At 28.7% G+C, this 16460-nt stretch overlaps 2 protein-coding genes across 2 annotated transcripts; both read left to right on the top strand.

The window, feature by feature from the left end:
• Window positions 1–238: 238 nt before the first annotated feature.
• LOC103494618 (protein TIFY 9-like) lies at window positions 239–6673 on the top strand. Its single transcript, XM_008455893.3, has 6 exons — window positions 239–436; window positions 529–709; window positions 785–875; window positions 2338–2476; window positions 4645–4702; window positions 6403–6673. Exons 1-6 carry the CDS (start codon window positions 331–333, stop codon window positions 6428–6430), a joined length of 603 nt encoding a protein of 200 aa, XP_008454115.2. The 5' UTR covers window positions 239–330; the 3' UTR covers window positions 6431–6673.
• Window positions 6674–10552: 3879 nt separating this feature from the next.
• Window positions 10553–11952, top strand: LOC103494617 (protein CURLY FLAG LEAF 1-like). The gene is made up of 2 exons (XM_008455892.3): window positions 10553–11024; window positions 11499–11952. Exons 1-2 carry the CDS (start codon window positions 10746–10748, stop codon window positions 11904–11906), a joined length of 687 nt encoding a protein of 228 aa, XP_008454114.2. The 5' UTR covers window positions 10553–10745; the 3' UTR covers window positions 11907–11952.
• The last annotated feature ends 4508 nt before the right edge of the window (window positions 11953–16460 follow it).

Below are 16460 nucleotides of genomic sequence, written 5' to 3'. Positions count from 1 at the left end.
TAATTTTGGAGATTACATTTTCTAAGAGTTATTTTGAAGTATTACGAAATGAATCAAAATTATAATTTTTTTTAATTAGATTTGTAAATATTTTTAGGACTTTTGCCCTTTAAAATAATTTACTTTACAAAATTATTTTGTGACCAAAAGAGAGAGAGAGAGAGAGATGTTGAGTAGAAAATTCCAAAGATACCCTCCACCCTATAATATCCTTCCTTCCTTCCCCTTCCTCCCGCCTTCAAATATTGGACTCTCTGATTTTTCATAATCAAAACCCTTCACTCTCTTTCTCTCACACTTCCATTTCTTCCTTCCTCCACACAAAAAAATATGTCCATTGTTGAACTCGATTTCTTCGCCATGGAAAATCAATCCTCCGCCGCCGCCACCACCGCCGCCAACTCCACACTCTTCCGCCGTCAACGAAGCCTCAAAGGTATCTCTCTTATCTTAATCCTCACTCGATTTTAATTTCTTAACTGGGTTTCTAGGTTTACAAAATTCATGCGATCTTACTTTTGTACTCAGACATTCAGAGCGCCATTTCCAAAATCAATCCTGCCATTCTCAAATCTCTCATCGTCTCTGGCTCGCCCGATCATCACTCCGATTTCACTGTTCCTTCTGCCATTTCTCCGAAATTTCGGAGTCCTAATAGCGATCGGAATCTCTTGACAACTCTTCCAGTTTATTCCGCCTCTGAATCCAGGCATTCTTCTTTGTCCTCTGTGATCGTAATTTGCTTTTTGATCTCTGAAACTGAAAATGTTGATTTAATTTTCAGGTTGAGTTCAGAGATTGGTTCCGATGATAAATATCCTTTAACGATTTTTTACAATGAAACCGTCGCCGTTTTTCACGTTTCTCGTGATGAGGTATCATTCATTCAAACCATTTCCTCTTCATTTCCACCATGTACGGAATTCTCCCTAATAATTCTTCCTAATTTTTCTACCAAAATTGAGTTTGTTGAGTGATTATCACATTTCATTTAAATAAGTAACGAAGACATTCTAAAGTCCAAAATTTCATTAAAAAAAGTAAACCATCAATAGAAATTATGAAAAATATGGATCGAGTTTTTTGTTCATAAATTTCAAAATATAATTAACAAATGGAGGCTAATTTTAATTTAGTTTATAGTTTCAAAAATTTAGTTTTGTTTCGATTTGATTTTTCATATATATATATATATATATATATATATATATATATATATATATATATATATATATATATATATATACACCCTTAGTCTAGTTTAGTTTCTATTTATTTATTTTTAAATAAAATGCTTATTTAGGATTTAGTTAATGGATAAAAAATGATTAAAAAAATTATAAAGTCTTATTATTTTCTTTCGCTTTTAAAATTAAATTTAAAATTTTATAATTATCTTAAATTAATTAATAAGCCTTGAGATTTCACTTTTAAATCCAAAACGTAAAACTAAATGGTTAAGATTTATTATAATATCCGGAAGTGTTTTGGATCAGCTTATTTTGTTTTTACCTAAAATTTATTGGTTATAGTTAAACGTGAGAGAGTTTTGAATTTTTAGGAAAAAAATTGTAATTGAATTTATTATGTTCTTTTGTTTGTTGTGTATTTGCAAATAGTTGTAAATGGAATATCGATGACATTCAAAATGAGGGACCAAAGAACTCCATAGTTAATACCAAGATTTATGTCGTTTTTTTTATTATTATTTAATATTTCGTGGATATTCTTAATATTTATTTTATATTATATTTGGAAGTCATGGATTCATTTTTATTCCATTTTATTAATGGGATTTGATTAAAGTAAAAGTTATTTTAAAATTTCGTGCATGTTTTAAATCCCTTGCTTTACTTGCACCTTTTGCAAAAGAATAATTTATTTAACATTTTTATATCTAGCACGTTTTTTTTGTCTCTTTTATATATTAGTGTTGAAATTAATAGATATAGTTAGAATAAATAAATTGTATTTAATTAGTCTAATACTATCACATACAGGGGCAAATTTATTAAAAAAACAAAATCAACTTTCTTACAATAAAAAATATATAACAACGCAACAAAATTGAGAGGTGAAACATGTTTATAAAATAAAACTTAATTAACTATTACCAAACTAGGTTTTAATTAATGATTTAGTTTTTCTTTAAAAAATAATATGCCTCGATTTTTTTTTTTTAATAAGAAGGAACATATTTGTAAATTATTCAAAAATAATTATTACTGATATTTTAAAATAAATTATTATTATTATTTTTCTTAAATTTCACATATATTATATAAAATGAATAGGGTTACCCCTTTCTAACCATGTAAGCTATACTCCCACAAATAGGCCAAAAGCATTCTGACGTTTGCTGAAAAGAGTAGGAGCAATAGTAATGAAAAAAGTGGAGCTGAACGAGGGAAATCAGTGGCTGAAATTCCTTCAAATCAGTACCAACAACTCCTGGACGTTGATCCTCAAGATGAGGGTACGTATATACCATTTTTTTTGAAATTCTCTTTTTACCTAGGCTCTGTAGACATTATTGGGAAGAAAAGGCTTGTGACTTGGCAAAAATAGAATAAAATAATTGTTATAACATAGCAACATGAGTTAAAAATGATCAAAACTTTTACCATGGTTAATTTTTTGGAGATGATAGTGGGTCAGCTGCCCAGCTTCTTTGTTTGTTTTCAAGATTTGTACATATATTCATTTTAGTCGTACAGAATACAGATACATTTTTATGGTTGGAAGTATATGGCTTTGAACAGTTCAGTAATGATCTTGCTAATTTATACATCTCGAACCCAATAGCCAACCTTTTGTAGAGCTCTTAGGTGGGGGTGTTTACGATTTAAGTTAAAATCTATGGGGGTGTTTACGATTTAAGTTAAAATCTATGTATAAATAGTTTAATTTTGTTTATTATTTTTCAGTTATGGTTTATGAGAATTTATGATTGATCTTTCTAACCTTTCAAAACACCTTAGATGTCCACCAAGTCTTTTAAACACCGTTTGATCTCCACGTGATCTTGATACTTGTGAATTATAAATGTGGCCCACTTTTGAGTTAACTACCACATTTTACCTTAAAATATTCTAACAGCATTCATAAAATATGGTTGCATACATGGTCTCCTCAACAAGCAAAGCCATCACAATTTGGTTGCTCTCAGTGCAGCCTATAGGGCTTTTGGAACCAACTTGGTTGTGCATTTTAGGTCCCCCTCCATCTCTTCTTCCTTTGAATAAAGCTTGGCTTTAATACCAATTGTCATGGGTTAAAGTTCAAACATAAATTTTTAATCTTTATGTCGAGCGGCCTAAGATGTCACACTCTCTTGATCAACACTCACCCTCTTTATACACTTTACAACTCAGCCACTTTCCTAGGATAGTTGAAAACTTGTAGGCTTACTAAATATAGGAAACAACTTGTCCTAAGCTTCACTCTTCTACAAGATTTAGTAAGTGGCCAAGTTAAACTCCACTTATATAGGAAGTCTTAGACATGCACCCCACTCCAAGACTTCAACGTACTTCACACTTGGTCACCTTCTTCAAAATGATCGTAGAGTGTTGGAACTAGAATAGTATTTAACAATTCACGTACAGCAAACTTCAACATTTTCTATTGTCGCAATCCTGCGTGCATGTCTGCACTCTTGTGTGCATTGCTTGGAGTAGATACGCTGCCCCATACATGTACCTACTGCGTGCACTAAGTCCTTCCTAATACACCCTTTGTATGTGGCATCTAATCGGTGCCCTTGCTCGTGCATGCTCGCTACACCCATTAATGTGTCATGCATCCATCCATGATTGTTGGTGTCTAGACTTGCCTTGTTCGTAGTCCGCCTATCTTGATTGTGTGCTAAGATGTGCTGTTGGCCATGCCATCCCATGTGGCCGTCAACTAGGCTCCCACTCCTTGTGTGGCCAAGGTACACCCCCTCATACGTACCTTGTTTGCTTAGAACTCCCGTGTGTTTCCATTTTTAAAACTACCTCTATGATAAACTTTCTCTATTTGAAATGCTTAACGTCGTCTTCAAGTCCGACCTTCATCTTGTTTGTCCAATAACCCACTCAAATCATGTGTTCTTTCGGCACTTGTTGTCACCTCGATGCGAGCTAACCTCTAAACATAAGTTAATATATTTAAAATTTAAATTAAATGTTTTATCTAAACTTTTCTCTTTGTTTACAAGATTTGAATCAAGAGTGTCTGCAATAATAGACAAAACTACCTAATGAGATTACCTAGACAAAACAAAAAAGTCTCAGCCAACTTTAGAAAGTTATGCGCCAAACTTTTCTTATTCCATGCTCTTCCCTTCACCACGGCATCATCTGAGTCACTCACCGACTTTGATGGAAGAAAAAAAACCGATCGACCGATTGTCAATTTTCACACCATTTTATGATCAGTTTTAGGTGTCGGTTTCTTTTTTTTTTTTTAAATGGCACCAAACGACCGATGTACACCCCTACTTTAAGGTACCTAGTGCTGTCACGTAGATACACCTTTAATAATTGGACTAACAATAAATACTTTTGTAATCCATCCAACCCCTAAACTATAATCACCTATTTAAATGTTTTTTTTTTTTTGTTTTGTAAAAGTAGTGTTGGGTTAATTTGTTTGTAGATCTTCCATTGGCAAGGAAAAGGTCACTTCATAGATTCTTGGAGAAGCGCAAGGAGAGGTAAAGAGAATTTAAATTTATTTAGTTTACTAGATCACTAGATTAATTTCTCTGTATTTGTGTGAGATATTATAAAACAAAGATATCCCCTCATCTCAATTCTCAACCAAATTAAAAATGCCTAATGGAAGTGTATAATGTAATTAACCTAATTTGGTTTGACTTTTGACTATAATCTTATACTCTATAAAACAATTTCAAATTTTCATTTTGCCTAATTTTATATTATTCATATCTCACATGGTTGATATGAGATGTTTTTAAAGCTTGATATTCAAAAGTTTAAGTCTAGTCCTATGATCTTGGAAGTTGAAATATGCTTAAAATTTTATTCTTGTGAGGTAGGTCAACTTTTTTAAAGGATTAGGTGAGAAGTTAGTAGGTAGAAGTGGTAAAGATTCTCCACTCGCGAGTGCAACGGTCGATGTCTAACTCTAATGTCTTAGGATATACTAGAGAGGGTGAACTAAGCCTAGTCCCTTGACTTGGACTTATTTAGATCAAGAATGTCCGAAATAAATAAAGTGCTTGTCAATACATTTCCTAGAAAAGAAGAGTTGACTTTATGGCAACTGATGGGGTGGCTCGACGATAAAACATTATAAATAGTCACGTATTTCTAAATATTGTCTAAAAACTCTAACAAATTTTGGGAAAAAATTATTGTTCTTAATCTCGTTTAGAGGGTAAAATATAAAAAAGAAAATAGAGGAAAGAAAACTCTTTTTACTTGGAAAGAAAAGAAAAAATACCAGAAAGAGAAAATGAAAACAACTAGAGGAGGGGGAAGGAGATGGGTGAGAATGGGAAACAAAATTAGAAAAAAAAAGAAAGAGAAATTTGATAGGCGAGTGAGAACGAAAAAATGAATTGCGAAAACTCAAGCCGTGGTAAGAGAAAGAAAAGAGATTTTCCATTCCTATATGTATAGGAATCTCTGTCTTTAGAAATAACAAATTACTTGATACTAAGAATGATATTCGATGTTTGAAAGATATTTATGGAAAAAGTATCGAATTGTTGATCACTACAATTGTGAAAATGTTTAATATCTTGTCATTTGAAAAAATCATGCAATATTTAATTTAAAAAATAAACGATATTGTTATTTTTTAAAAAGAAAAATAAACCACAAAAGGGAATAGTATTAAAATATTTTAAATGCTAATTACCAACCATGTTATTAGTCAACATTATGACTAAGAGGTTTGTAGTTTAGTTCAAAAAAAGCCAAAATAAGAAAACACCTAATAAAAATAACACAACATTTATTACTATAAGACTACCAAAAATACAAATAATTTAACGATAAGAATATTCTTTTTAATTTTATTTATTTATTTTCGTTTCTTTCTATTTTTCTTTACCATCTTAAATCTCTTAGTTACATATTGCTTTTTTTATCATTAGGTCGGTCCATAATGGTGGTTAAAGAATATCTCAATTAAGTTTAATAATTTATGATTAATGAGCTTGAGAGATGCTAAAGAAAAAATGTTTAATTATTATCCAGAAAAATGAAACTCTAGATTCTTTTATATAATAAAGAACACACTTGGTTTTTAAAAAAGATTATGTTGCTTTAAAACATTTTAAGCATGTAATGAATGATTAATGAGCTTAACCATCACATTAATTAGCAATGTGAATGCATTAATATTAATGATTATCTTTTTTGTATGGGGTTATGATGTGTGTAGGTTAATTCCTGTGGGACCCTATGGTTGAGGCAATGGAAGAATATATTAGTCAAATTGGGAATAATAATTACTCATCTCATTTTATTCATCTATTCTAAATAACTACAAATTATTTGTTTTAATTTGTACTATTTTATTTCCATTAATCTTTTGTTTTATTAGGGTTAGAGAAGGTTGTGCTTAACAACTTCTGTTTAAACTCTTTCTTATAACATTTTACCTCATTCTTGACGGTTAGATAATAAAACACTTCTTTACCTTTTTTATTTGATTCATTAGCTTATAATTGTATTCATTTTAGATCTAATTCAGCTTCTAATAACGATAAAAACAATTTTATTTCAAAAAATATTGTTTGACAATATGTGGATTGGGAGATTGAATTTCATATTTCCAACGCCAAATTTTTATATTTTAGTACTAATTACAATATATATTAAATAATGCTTAGTTTTAAATAAAATATGGGTAGTGTAGTGGCTATGTGTTTAAGTTTTTTTTTTTTTTTTTTTTTTTATAAAAAATAATAAATTAGAAAAACAAAGATATTCAACAATTAATTATTTAAGAAGGGAGACAATTAAGAACATAAAAGCATTAAATTTATCCATTTGTTTTAAGTATTTCGAATAGAAGTTTTTTAGTGGAAGGAAAAGAAATGAGGGAGTGAATTAGAAGTACAAAATTCATCTATGTTGTTATAATAAATGATAAGTAAGTTACAAATATTATAAGAAAATAATCAAATGAATTGAATAAATGTTGGAAGAAATTTCTTTTAAATCATATCAATCATCCCATGGGCCACATCATACAAAGCCCAATAACAAGCATTCCATGGGCCATAGTGATACAAAGCCCAATATAATATAAAAGAACCAAAATTGAGGGTATTGAGCATAGAAACCAACACCTAAACTATAATACAAAATATTATTGATAGATACACCATAATTAATACAAAAAAGGAAAAAAAAATTTGGTAAATGTTCTAGAATTTAGCTTTTACTCTAATTGTTGATAAAGTGATAGATCATAACAACAATATTAGATTTTTCTTAATGTTATTTTGCGAGCAAAAGAATGAAATTCTGTTCTTGGATTTTGCTAAAATTCCTTATCACTATTTGAGAGTGGGGGCACAACTCACTGCGCTACTATCATACTTTGTTTAAAATAAAGTATTATTTAATATATATTGTAATCTGACACTTCAAATTTTATATTAAAATATAAAACTGATAATGTGAGAGGAGTACACGTGCTCCTGATGGCCCTTATGTAAATGTACTGATGTTCTCAAATATTTCATTGGTAAACAAAAATATTAACAACAAATAACTCATAAAAATTCATCAACATAATTACAACAATTTTCAAAGTCTAAAGAAAACTCAAAAAATGATCAAGAAATACTTCATGAATCACAATCAATTAGCAAAGAGATATGAAAAGATATACAAAAATCACTTTCATCAATTTGGCAATAACCATATGTAGTAGGACAAATCTTTAACTTACCATTTCACAAAATGACACTTTGTTTAACTATTAAAAAAGAAATATATGTGTATATATATATATATATATATATATATATATAAATAATTGATGGATTAATATAATTTTTAAAAGAGAGAATACATGACAATTAAGGAAAAAGAAAAAAGCCAAATGGATTACTTTTTCAAGAATTAATAGTCCTTTTAGATTCCATTACTAAAGAACTTTGGTCTTGATGTTGAGGACAAATTCAGAATTTATTTTTTGTTTTATATTTAAAAGAAATTAGAAAAAAAAAACTTTAAGAAAACATTTTTGAAGGCAATGAAAATGTTTTCTTTCTAAGAGGAAAAAAAAATGACAATTAAGAAAAACGACCCTCATACAAAGCCTTCCTATCACCGTTTTGAGAGACGTTGGAATATACATCTTCAAAATGCGATCTTTTTCTTAAACACTATAATATTTTTAGATAATAGTAAAATGTATACATTTTTATAAAAACTTTTTTAGAAAAAATCCATTGGTAGTGTATATTTTACCTTCTCACTTTGTATTTTAATTAACAAAATAGAGTGACTTTGTCTACATCTTTTGGTATCACATAGATATAAACCCTTTGGCTTAAGCAATAATATTGAAAAATGTAAAACCAAAAGTGAAAAATATTAGTGAAAACTAAAAAAAAAAAAAAAAAAAACATTTGGTTGATATATACAAAACAAAAAGTCTATATCACTTATATTCATATACTTAATATATTGCATGTGTATTAATTGTACATACTCTATGTTTCATATATCAATGGTGTATTTTTATATTACAATATAAAATGTACATTAGTTATACAACAAAAGAATACCATCAAAATCATATTAAAATAAAATAAAATAAAAATATTATTGACTCCAAAATTTAATTAGATCACAAGAAACCAATGTTTAAAACATTATAAAAGCAAAAAATTCAACATTTTTTTCTTCAATGCTTTAGGGTTTTTTCCACAAACATGATGGAAATATTAGTCGACTTCTCACGTTGATATTAAACCTATGAAAACGTAGAAATATAAATAAAAATATTGACATATCGATGAAAAGTATAATACCAGAGAGAGAATCAAATCTGTAAGCATAAACTATAAAGAAAAAGATATTTACCACAACTTAATCAAAAAACGAATAAAAGTAGAAAGTAGGGTTTATTCCCCTCGAAAGACTTATCCAACACTAACCCCTAATTCTCTTAGATTTGGGACTATATATTAAGAGTTCACATTATAGGGGGGGGGGGGGCCTAGAGAATAATAATTAGTGTGGTGCATCCCTACACATATGAACCCTCTTTGTTTCTTTATGTAATTGTAAACATTATTACATTTCAATGATTGAGAGTTTTTTTTTTCAAGATAGGTATGATGATTAATTGCATTATTTTCTCTCATCATTCATTTCTTCATTTTAAACACCATTCAACTTTTATGTTACTATCTTGGTAATAGACGATGAAAATGATCTTATCTGATTGCTAATTTCATTTTTAGAAATTAAAATACTATATTTGTTTAGTACGCTTATAAGTTAGTGGTGGAACTTCTATAACCCTAATTTTAGGTTTGTGTTGTTGTGTTCTTGTATGTTTTTTTACTAGTTTAAAATACATAAATGTCAACACAGAATTAATAACTAAAATTTCATAAAGCTCTTAAATGTACAAAGACAAATATCATAACAATTCAAAAATAAATAAATAAACAAAAAAACTTATCAATCCATAATCCATGAATCTGAGATCTAATTCAAGTAAAAGAAAAAGAAAACGAGCAACTCTTTTCCAATTTGAATTGATCAAAAGTCTTAATTATATTTGTGCTATTACGCCAAAAAAAAATTAATAGAATTGATCCGTCACCTTGTCTATCCGTAATTATTGGACTAAAAAAATATTACTAATTTCTTATTAGAATATTTACAAAAATAACAAAAAAAATTCATGATAATAGGACCCATATCATTATATTTTCTAAACTGCAAAAGTAGCAAATTTAAAAACAAATAGTTCTTTAATAGCTTTCTGATAGTTCTCTGATACGCGTCTGTTTGATATATCTAATTACTTGTCATATAAATTTTTTTTGATGCAATTTTATTTATTTATTTATTTTCACTATTCTCCGACTAAAAAAAAAAGAAGAAAAAGAAACAAAAGAAAATATAGAAGAGGGTGTAGAAGAGGCACCATAGTCCACAATGCGGGCATTGAGTCCACCGAACGGAACCGATGGTGCTCCGGACAGCACCTGCTGGTCCCCTTCCCCCTAAACATTCTCACCCTCTCTTCCCGCCCACACATTTCCTTCTCTCTTTTTCTCAATAATCCAATTTCTTCTTTTATATTCCCCATTTACTATTTTACTTCCAAATCTTTCTTATATTTTTAACCTCTTTTTAATTCCATCTTTATTTCAATTTTATTTAAACAATAATAATAATAATAAAATACTCATAAAAATTACAAAAATTCAGGACAGCCATACAAACCAACTTTTTAGAAAGTAATAATAAATTAATATAATATCCATATGATAAAATTGGACTTGTAAAAGGGCAGAAAGAGTGAAATGATATCTTTAACTTTATTTTAATAATTGTCTCTCATTTCTGATCACCCTTAATCTGTTTGGGTGTGTGTGGGTAGAAGAGTCTCAGACACATGTTTTTATTTGTATTTTTGTATTTGGTTGTATGTTGATTTTTTGATGTTAAGAGGTAATAGGTTTTGAGGAAGGGGAGGATAGAGAGATAGAGAGAGAGAGAGAGAGAGGCATTTAGAGAAGAGTAATGAGAGAAATGAGTAGTAGTAGAGTTGCAAAAATGGGAACAATCACAGAAGCTTTAGAATGCTCTCTCCAAAAATGTTCCTTAACCCATAATCACCACCACCACCACCATCATCATCATCAAACTCATCAACAACCTCTAATTTCTTCTTCTTTTTCTTCTTCTTCTTCTTCTTCTTCTTCTTCTTCTATTCATCAGCATCATCATCAATCAACCTCTTTGGATCTCAACTCTCATCTCTCTTTGCCTTACCATTGGGAGCAATGCCTTGATTTAAAGGTTTTTTCCCCTTCCTCTGATCTTTTCCTTTTTTCATTTATATATTCTTCCTAAGAATAAACAAAAAAACTAGGGTTTGAGTTTCACCAAAAATCCCTTTCTGAACTTTCTTTATTGTTTGGTTCTACAGGTCATGATGTGGGTTAGGGTTTGAATTTGAAGAGGAATAAGATATCTGTGGATTTTTAAAAAAAGATTATGTACAAAAAAAAAAAACCTTTTTGAACTCTTTTTCTTGTTTGATTCTATAATTCATGAAGTGGGTTAGGGTTTGAATTTGAAGAGGAACAATATATATGTGGATTTTTTTAAAAAAAAATTATAAACAAAACCCCCCTTTTTGAACTTGTTTTTCTTGTTTGGTTCTACATTTAATTAAGTGGGTTAAGGTTTGAATTTGAAGAGGAATAATATATATATATTATATGTGGAATTATAATTTTTGTGATTTTTTCTTTTTGGTTTGGTTCGTAGACAGGGGAGATATACTACATAAATTGGAGGAATGGAATGAAGGCAAAGGAAGATCCAAGGTCTACAATAATAGATGAAGATTATCAAGATGATGAATATAGTGAAGATTATTGTTATTACTACTCAGACGACAACCATGAGGAAGAGGAGGAGGATGATGATATTAGCTCTTACGACAGTGAAGAGTCGTCAACGGAATCGACAAACATGATGATGATGAAGAAGAAGAAGAAGAAGAAGACGTTTGTGGTTGAAGAAGGAGAAGAAGAAAAAGATGTATTGGTGGTTGGAGGTTGCAAGAGATGCCTAATGTATTTTATGGTTCCAAAACATCTTCAAGATTGCCCTAAATGCAACAATGGTCAGCTTCTCCATTTTGATCGCTCTCAAAATCACATTATTCCATGAACTCTTATCATTAGACGACAAATTAATTAATATTTTCAATTTCTCATTCCTTTTTTCTTCTTCATGAGAAAAAAGAGAGGAAGAAAGAGGAATAAATTAAAAAAAAAAAAAAAACAAAAATTCCTTTTTCTTTCTTTCTTTCTCTCTTGGTTTGAAATTGTTTCCATGTGTATTTGTCAGAAAAGGGAGGCAAATGAGTTTTGGTTTTAGTTTTTCTTTTTAAATTATTATTTCAAAATTTCTTAGTTTTTTCTTTAATTATTTTTGTTTAATTTTGAAATGTAATGGAAAATGGAAGAATATGAGAATCCTGTGATGGGTGTTAACCTGCAAAAAGAAGGCTTAACCTTTTAACTTTGTTGTTGTTGTTGTTGTTCTTTTAATTATTTATTTATGATTACAAGAAGAACAAAATTTTAAAGAGTTATTAGATGAAAAATTGAAAGTTGAATAGGTTATTAAATGACAGGTTAGACGAATCAAATTCTAATTTTAAGAAATTGTTAGATGAAACGTTGAAAGTTTATAAACATTTTAGATGATCTCAAGCTTTGAATTTCTTCTCTTGACTCTCAAGAATGTCACTTAACGAAAGAAAATGAATGGTTATATTTTATCTTAATTCTAATTTATTCAAGTTCTTATACACTTTAATTAGGATTTCTAGTTATATTTAAATTTTACTTTTCTATCTGAATTAGGGTATAAAATTAGCTAAAAATCGAAGGAGGACATGTTTGTTGAACTTATTTAGCTGGAAATTGTCATTGTAATTAAGTCTTTGCATCAACTTCTTTCTCTTGAAGTTCTTCATTTGATGCACAATTTAATCCTACAAAGCTTCAATTTATCTCTCAATTTTTCTCGAATAGTGAAGATTTAATAAAATAACACGTTAAAGTTCAAATATTCATACTAAACTAACTAAGTAATATAAAAAGAACTTCAATTTGGAAAAAAACCTTTATTTTTCCCATGAACTCGAGAGTCGAGCCAAACTTATGAACTTTTAAAAAGATCAGTCCAAACATGTCTTAGGTTAAAAAAATATTTGTATTGTTATTTCTTTTGTCCTATTGCTATATTTTTTTTACCACATTAGAAAGAGAGGATTTGAATCGTAAACCCTACCGTCACTAACACATAATGTCATTTGACCTATGCTACTCGCTTTGATAAAAAGTTGAGCTTACAACGTTTTTTTTTTAAAACTTAACTCTTATTAAAATTCTATAATTGAAAATCTAGATACATGTCTAATCCAATATACACTCCTACACTCCTACTTACGGGTGTCAATGACCAATCGTCTACTTTATTCATTTATTTCAAGTTTTATACGGTCTTTTAAAAAGTTATATAGTTAATTAACTTGAGAATATTTAATGACACACAAGTGTACAACGTATAAAACAAATCATGTTTAAGTAATATTGTTAGCTCAAGACGATATTGCTATCTTATTAATATTGCTATCAAAGTGTAGGGTTCGGTATCCAAATATTTTAAATGAACACAGAATGTTGTGGGCTATTGGATGAAATTGAGACTCAATTTAATTAAACTTAATATATTTAAAATAACCATATAAACAAAAGTTAAATAGTAGTTAATTAAAAATGAAAATATTTTGTATAGATATATATACAAAATGGAATTTGGTTGTTCATTGAAATTTGAATATATAGAATAATAAAAAAGAAAAAAGAAAAGAGTAAAGTAATTAGAAGGAGGAAAAAGGTGAGTCTGACCAAATAATGATAAGTTGAAAAGGTGAAATCCATATAATAAGATAAGAAAGAATTTTACAATTCACATAAAGTTAAAACTTTATTTTTTGGACATAGAGATGAGAGATAGAGAGAGAAAAAAAAGGGAAGAATCCAAATTGATAAGACACTAATATTTATAATATTCATTTGATTTCTTTTTCTTCTTCTTCTTTTTTTTTTTTTGTCCTCAGTTCGATAAAAAAAAAATAGTGTTTCATTCGTTCAATAAAATTCTTTCAATAGTTTAAAAATATGTAGATATGAATGTTTTAATTTTTTTAATTATACAAAAAAAACCAAAATGAGAAGTATATATTAATTCTAAAGAGTTAAAGCTACGTGTTTTTTAAAAAATATAACAAATTGACAAAATATTTATATCGAAAAATTTTGAAAATAAAAAAATTCATAAACTCATATTAAAAAATACAAAAAATGTTTTAGTCAATTGACCACTTATTGACTACTCGTGCACATAATATATTTAATATCGTTTGAATTTGAGTACATGATCCTTACATATAGACAAATCTAAAGTACCAAAAAATTATATTTCGATCTTGATTCTTTTATATATATTTGGTACACGACCCAAATATAAACGATCGTGTACCAATATTCTATTGATTTTTTTTTCAAGATTTTTTATATTTGTTAGGTTTTTCTGTACTAAGATTTTTTTATATTTGATATACGATCTTCAACCAAATAACAATTTAAAAAAAAATAATACAAAATTTCTAGTGGATTGAAAATAAAGAGCATGATTTCAAAAAATATAAAATAAAAATTGCATAAAAAGAAGAGAAGAAAGACGGTGGAAAGTAAAAAAGTAATTGTAGAAGAAGAAGAGAAGAAAGAACATGGAAAGAAAAGACGTATTTGAAATATTTAGAAAAAATGATCGGTTTGTTTGGATTCATGTAATAATTGATTTTGTTAAAGAGGTAAATATGTACGTGTTTTGTTACATTTATAAAAATTAACCTTTTAAAGTCCTACGGAGAAGAAAAAAAGAAGAAGAAGAAGAAAATGTATAAAAGTAAAAAAGGAAAAGAATCAGGGAAGGGGAGAGGGAGGGGGAGAGAGTAAAATAATTGTAAAGATCACGAGAGAAGTGATTGGGAAATGGTGAGGAATGCCATGTCATATCTCATAACTCATTTACACATTAACTATAAATGAAAACATATTGTTTATTAGGAATCTTTTCTTTTTCTTTTTCTCTGAAACTATTCTCTGTCCTTCCGACATTATCTCTCCTTCTTCCTTCACTCTCTCTAAATATATTCCTTCTGCCATTAATATACTTCCAAAACTCTCTCTCTCTCTAACATTCGGACTTTTCATGTTTGTGGGAATCTTTCTCTGAAACTATTCTCTGTCCAATATCCCGACATACCATCCCCCCCCTCTCTCTCAAAATCACTTCTATATATCTATAAAAACATTTTAACCCTAACATCATCAGCTTCTTAGTCTACTGCTACACATTTTACTTTTACCCATACTGCTAATACATTTAATTTGAATTTATTTGATGGTGAGAGATCAGTTGATACATTGTCAAACGTAAGGTTTTGGATTGGTTAGCTGATAATCTAATATCAGTTTTAATTCCTTAACTAAAAAGTTGTTTCATCTTAAATGGAACCCAAAATGAGTAGGGACACATGCATGTCTATATGAAAACTACAAGAGAGCTAAAAAGACGATTGCCATCTAACCCAAAAGGCCCTCCTTAGCGATGGAGATGGAGGCTAAGGTCGAGACTATCCTACCCTATTTGGTCCCCTTCTGTAGGCCCGACCCAACCGAATGATGAAAATCTTAGGTTTAGCCAACTCTTTGTATAGAAAAAAAAGCTATATCACATCGTAACATTTGATCGAAAAACTTATGCATCAAAGTGTTTGTGACAAACACTATATCACTAATGTGTAGTTCTAATTGACAAATTTTTTCGAAAATACAGATACATCAGATACATCATCGTGGCAAAGTGAAGGGCATGTGTGTTATCTTTGGTAGATTTTACTATCAACAAAAAGTTCTAATTAAAATTTTACATGTCCAAGGTCAACCGATCAATTGTTTTAGATGTCTAAATTTTTGTGGATTTTTTTAAAAATTACAAATACAAAAAGCTTTAACAAATCGGAGATTTTTAAATATTATAATGAAATAGAATCTAAAATTTTACTATATTTATAAATATTTTTAGCATTTTGTCATTTACAATAATTACTCAAGCTAAGAAATGTTTTTTTTTTTTTTTTTTTTTTTTTTATAAATTAACCTAAATCTTTTGATATAGTGAGTTTATATTATCACCAGTTTCTTTTTCATTAATATTTCTATACTACGATAAGAATGTTTATTATTTTTGTGTTGATGCAATCAACTTAGGAACATAACGTTTATTTATTTTCATGTTGATTGTCAAATTTATGGACTTATTAATCTTTAAACCTTGCAGATTAGTGTGGGAGAAATGCAAACATTATTATAATTTTCTGTAATTTGATGGAAGTTTTGTTTTAGGTAAATTATTTATATATATGGGGATATACAAGAAATTAGAGTAGGAAAAGATATTTTTAGAAACAAACCTAAAAATGTGTTAGTTATGGATTTTATTATTAATTATTTACATTTCCGACGCTAGATTATATCATTTAAATATGTTTCGAAAGCAATTTCGAGAAATGGTTAAATACTTTTAACTTTTGAAACGATAACAAGTTAGATTCTTTCTAACTTTGACGTTCTTATATTGAGT

This window comes from Cucumis melo, chromosome 7 (genome assembly GCF_025177605.1).
Source record: "Cucumis melo cultivar AY chromosome 7, USDA_Cmelo_AY_1.0, whole genome shotgun sequence".
Taxonomy (NCBI): Eukaryota; Viridiplantae; Streptophyta; class Magnoliopsida; order Cucurbitales; family Cucurbitaceae; genus Cucumis; species Cucumis melo.
Note: the sequence above shows the minus strand (reverse complement) of the source record. Positions and strands in the feature narration are given on the sequence as shown.

Excerpts from the sequence above, each read along its gene's own strand:
- LOC103494618 (XM_008455893.3), top strand. The coding sequence starts at position 331 with ATGTCCATTGTTGAACTCGATTTCTTCGCCATGGAAAATCAATCCTCC. Across the intron at positions 437-528 it reads CCGTCAACGAAGCCTCAAAG|ACATTCAGAGCGCCATTTCC; the intron begins GTATCTCTCTTA and ends TTTTGTACTCAG. Across the intron at positions 876-2,337 it reads TTCACGTTTCTCGTGATGAG|GCCAAAAGCATTCTGACGTT; the intron begins GTATCATTCATT and ends TCCCACAAATAG.
- LOC103494617 (XM_008455892.3), top strand. The coding sequence starts at position 10,746 with ATGAGAGAAATGAGTAGTAGTAGAGTTGCAAAAATGGGAACAATCACA. Across the intron at positions 11,025-11,498 it reads AGCAATGCCTTGATTTAAAG|ACAGGGGAGATATACTACAT; the intron begins GTTTTTTCCCCT and ends TTTGGTTCGTAG.